The 5,275-nt window shown below is 36.1% G+C and overlaps 1 protein-coding gene across 1 annotated transcript; it reads left to right on the forward strand.

Moving 5' to 3' along the window:
* The first annotated feature begins 1,793 nt into the window (after positions 1–1,793).
* LOC145062271 (VQ motif-containing protein 1-like) lies at positions 1,794–2,421 on the forward strand. Its single transcript, XM_079009901.1, has one exon. The coding sequence runs from the start codon at positions 2,020–2,022 to the stop codon at positions 2,317–2,319; it is 300 nt and encodes a 99-aa protein (XP_078866027.1). The 5' UTR covers positions 1,794–2,019; the 3' UTR covers positions 2,320–2,421.
* Positions 2,422–5,275: the final 2,854 nt, after the last annotated feature.

Below are 5,275 nucleotides of genomic sequence, written 5' to 3' on the forward strand. Positions count from 1 at the left end.
CTTATCAATTTTTTGTTTCCATAATTAGTCCTTTTACGCTATTTAGTTTGTAGGTTTGTAGTTTTTGTCATTAAAGAAATTAAGTTGGCATTTTGGACCAAAATTGATGTTTTTATATAACTCCCACGGTTTAAACCATCACATGGATTTTTTTTTTCTTTTTATTGTTGTATTTCTTAATGATGCTCCTAAACTTAAGTTTGCATGGAATTATATGAATTAGATAATGCAACCCTTAAATAAAAATGTTGATTTTGAGTTGTGCTTTGTTGCATAGTTTTAACTAATATGCACATCATTAATTTGTTTTCCAGTGCAACTATATGTTTTCCTCATGTATGTTCCAGAAATCATTAATAAATTAGAAAGCTTGAGATTCAAACAAATAACTCCATAATAGATGCTTTTTAGGCTTTTACATAAGAAAAACATGCAACATCAATAAGTAAAATACCATATAAAAGAAAAGTACTATCCTGATGAAACACGGTATATTTCCAACACTTCCAGACAAAAAACATATTCGACAGCATTTAGTGTAAACAGAGATAAAGTAAACATATTAATCAACTGCTTAAAATGTGTTTGCATAACTAGTGATACATGTCAAAACAAGTAAAGTTAGATTGATTTATGAACATTTTTTTGTTGATCTTTTAATATCATCTAATACATTTATACTAAATACGATTATCAAAATTATTATTAAAACAATGATATATTTATAGATTAATGGGTTTGATAGACAATGATAAATTTACGTAATGATGATCTACTGTCATTGAGAAACCTTATTTATATAATAATAATAATAATAATAATAGTAATAATAATAATAATAAAATGTTACATAAAATTGGTTATTTGTCCATCTATTGCGGCATACATAAGGAAATGGAGAGGATTCGCCAAAAGCAATGATAATAAGAGCATCCACGATGGTGGGTTCTGAGAGAGTTGAATGATGTGGAAAATTCATGTGTCGTTCAATGGATGGAACTCTATCATTGTGAGAGTCACCTTGGCATTCAATGAATTTGAATTTCAATATTCATTGAACTCTTCAATGGAAAAAAAAAATAATTCTTAAATATTTACTACAAATTATATTTACATTTATAACATTCTATTAAAATTTGTAGAGTTCACATTGTATGGGGAAAATGATAAAGTTGTATGGATTTTAGAAAAATGATGCGGAAAGCCATTAAACTCTATGAAATTCAATGCATTGTGGATGCCCTAAGTGGCTAAGCATCACTCTTCATGGACAATTGTACCAAATCGGTTAGTTTTTTTTAACAACTTTTCATTTTTAGTATTAAAGTTATACTTGTCTTAAATGCTATTATTGACAACAAGATAATCAAACTCTTCAAATCTATTTATTTGCCATTTAATTAAGTTGAATAGATACTTGTAAATCCTTAATTCGCTATTGTTGTTAATAGGTTGTAATCATATATCTAAATCCTTAATTCGTCATTCTTGTTGATAGGTTGTAAAACTTTGTGTAAATTTTCACATGTTTGACCGGTTTGATTTATATTAATCTTTTAATCTTTTAATCTCTACTTCTAAGGCTACAATTGTTTTATCAATTTTGGAATGAGGGTATTGGACCGAAAATGTAAAAATGGAAAACAAATGGTATAAACCGGAGATCCAAATATTGTTGAAGGGCAATACATCCGATTGGCTTTGACTCCGTACCAAATCCAGTTGCGAAATGTGAAACCTCGAGCCCTATCCTACTCCATGTCCATAAAGTCCTCCTCGTTACTTTTCTATATAAACCCAAGAACAAATTTAATTATATATTCATTTCGACCCATCTATCTGTTCTTGGATTCATTTAGAAACTGATCATACTTCCATCATCTTTTTACAGCTTCATTCACATACAATCTTACACCATTTCCCTTACGTTTCTATCGACTGTCATCATACGTCAGATTCAAAAAGGGTATTCTTGGAATTGACTATTTGTTTACGCTCATTGATCAAGATTATATAACCATGTCAAGATTGAGAAGAAGAGATCCTGTGAAGGTGGTGATTATCAACACTGAGTATATTGAGACAGACGCCATGAGCTTTAAATCTGTCGTTCAACGTCTCACCGGAAAAGATACTCCCTCCCCCTCTCCCAAAAATAGTTTATCACACGTTGGTGGTGGCGGCGGTTGTGGCGGCCGTGGTGGTGGTGGTGGTTTGAACTCGCCTATGTTGAAGAAAGGGATGTCATTTAGAGACCTGGATAAGTTGCTGTTGGAGCTCCCTTCCATGGATGATATCTATCAGTTTTGCTCTGAGTAATATTCGTTAAATATATATCTAACTAGTTATCTTCCTTTTTATTCTTCATTGTAAGAAAATTTAAATAAATTTTATACATAAATAAACTCCCATACTTGTATATTCTTATATTTCATCTCCTAATTTCTCTATACGTCTTTATCTTTTTAACGATATATAACACAAAAAAGATTTAACCCGAAAACAAACTTGATATAATTAGTTAATACATTTTTCTTGATAATTTAGAATAAATATTTACTTTTAGACATTTTTATTGCAAAATGCTCACTTTACGTTTCTTTTTATTATTTTTGTCTTTTTTATTTACGTAGATACTAATAGTTAGAACTTGTTATATAATTTGTAGTTACGAAAATGTTTACGTGTCTGTATACCAATCATGTCTTTATGGTATTTTGTTGATGGTAATCGAACAAATAAAATTCAAGAAAATTAATTTTTTGGTGTTGTATATCATCTCTCTATTATAATCTTTTTTATTTAATATTATCTTCAAACAACTAGTCAACTTACTACAATTGGTTTAAGTTTTTTTATTTAAAGTGTCGATGTCATTTCGTTGTTAGGTTGGAAGGATTGTAAAGAAACTATGATGGGTGACAGAAATTGATCGTGATAATGAAGTTGATGTTGTGTTTGTGACTGCTTCGTTTGCAGCATATTTATGTCCATGATCTTGCAGCCATCAACATGATCAACACCTAGCTAGACAGATCTAACAGTCTTACTTCCAGCAAGCAAACAGTTCGACCTTGTCATGTCAGTTTTTGACAATTAAATTTAATTCAAGAGTAAATTACACGAATCGTCCCTCGTGCATATGCCAAAATACGCGTTTGGTCTCTATTTTCAAAAAATATCTCGATAGTCCCTTGTTTGGTTAAAAGCTTTACGTTTCATCCCTCATTAGTTTAAATCTACACGCCTCATCCCTTGCGAGATTTGAAAAAACTATATTGCCCTTACTTATTTTCTTTTTGAATTTCTTTTTAATTGTTTATCTTTTTATAAATTATAATATATAAGAATTAAAATGCCCCTTGCCCATTACACACCCCGACCCCTATTTAGCTAGATACCCTAAATCTTCCCTCACGTTTCTCTATCTTCGTCTCAAAATCTCACACCCTGTAAAGTCAAAATCCGGCCACCGGAGTTGGATAATCACGTTTTACACTCCCACGACCCCTCAACTTTACCCTTACATCACCCATCCGATCTGCACTCTTCTGTCTTCCTCTAATCTTACTCTCGTCATCATATCCAACCAACCTAATTTTCACATTTCACCTATGGTTCCCAAATATGAAACTTGTAACCCAAATGGTTTTAGAAAACAAGAAAGAGAGAGTGGGACGGGAAGAAGATAAGCGGCAAATGAGGAAGGACAACAACATACTGTTGCTGGTGGTGGTGGTTTTATTCACCAATTTTATTCATCTGATCCAGTTGGTAATATGTGGAGAATATGTAGTTACATTCGAATCGACACTTGCGTTTCAAACCACAGTCTACGATTTAGACACAACTCCACTATCGCCATCGTTCACAAATCGTCTCCTGTGCGCCACCATCGTCATCGTCACATGTATGCCGCCTAGGGTCAAAACCCTAGATCTTATGTAGTAGTCTTCATTGAGAGAGATAAAGAGAGATTGTAACGTCCCAAAAATTTAAGACTAAAAATTTCTTTTAATAAAGTATCACTTAAAGTAAAATCATCATTTCAAAACATAAACAGAGTATTAGTTTTCAAAACACATGTTCATTATCAGAGTAAAACATTCCCAGACTGACTAATCTATGGTGTGTGTCATGCGATCATCCCGAGCTCCATCAACCGCTACCGAAAGTACCTGAAACCAAAACTGAAAGTCGTAAGCACGAAGCTTAGTGAGTTCCCCAAATACCACATACCATACAAACCACTCATAGCCAAGAACCATACATAACCGACTTATCCATAACCAAGTAAGGTGCTATGTGCCAAACATAGTCTTGCCATTAAGCCACGGGCCGCACGTGGTCTTCCTGGTCAAGCCTGGGCCGCTCCCTGGGTCTTACAGACAAGTGCCAGGGGCCACCCCCTAGTCTTACAGACGTGTGCCAAGGGCCACCCCCTGGTCTTACAGACAAATGCCAAGGGCCACCCCCTGGTCTTACAGACAAGTGCCAAGGGCCACCCCCTGGTCTTCTATGCAAGTATCACAAAGACAACCATACATACTACTCTACTTAGCTAAACAGCATACAGTGTGCCAGAAGCCACCTCCTGGTCTTTCATATCTATAGCATACAATGCGCCAGGAGCCACCTCCCGTTCTTTCATACATATTGCCTAGGGCTAACCCCCGGGTCTTCCTATCGTCCATAATAACATACTGTGTGCCAGGAGCCGCCCCCTGGTCTTTCATGCATATTGCCTAGGGCTAACCCCCGGGTCTTCCTACCATCCATAATAACATACTGTGTGCCAGGAGCCGCCCCTGGTCTTTCATGCATATTCTAAATGGGTCGGCATTGGTGCCTTAGACCCATACAAACAGTGAGGAGACTCACCTCGCACTGCTGAACTCTGCTGATAATCCTCTGGTTGCTGACCGACAACTCTCTGAACTCCTGCTCCACTAGCTCCCCGGGCTACCAATATCAAAGCAACACTGAGTCTAACTGACCCCCGAAAGACAACCAAGTCAACTCAGGTCAAGGTCAAAGTCCTGGTCAAAGTCAACCTTCCAGGTCAACCCTACTCGTCGAGTCACCCTACTGACTCGCCGAGTTCATAAGTCTAGAGTCCTTCCACTCGCGACTATACTCGCCGAGTCAGTCCATGACTCGCCGAGTCTACCGATTTCCGAGTCCTGACCTGTCCAACTCACCGAGTCTCTAATCGACTCACTGATTTGAGTCTAAGCTCGAAGGGTTTGGGGTTTCGCGACTTGACTCGCCGAGT

Source organism: Lactuca serriola, chromosome 7 (assembly GCF_051521515.1).
Source record: "Lactuca serriola cultivar US96UC23 chromosome 7, Lser_US96UC23_V15, whole genome shotgun sequence".
In the NCBI taxonomy this organism is placed as follows: domain Eukaryota; kingdom Viridiplantae; phylum Streptophyta; class Magnoliopsida; order Asterales; family Asteraceae; genus Lactuca; species Lactuca serriola.

Excerpts from the sequence above, each read along its gene's own strand:
- LOC145062271 (XM_079009901.1), top strand. The coding sequence starts at position 2,020 with ATGTCAAGATTGAGAAGAAGAGATCCTGTGAAGGTGGTGATTATCAAC.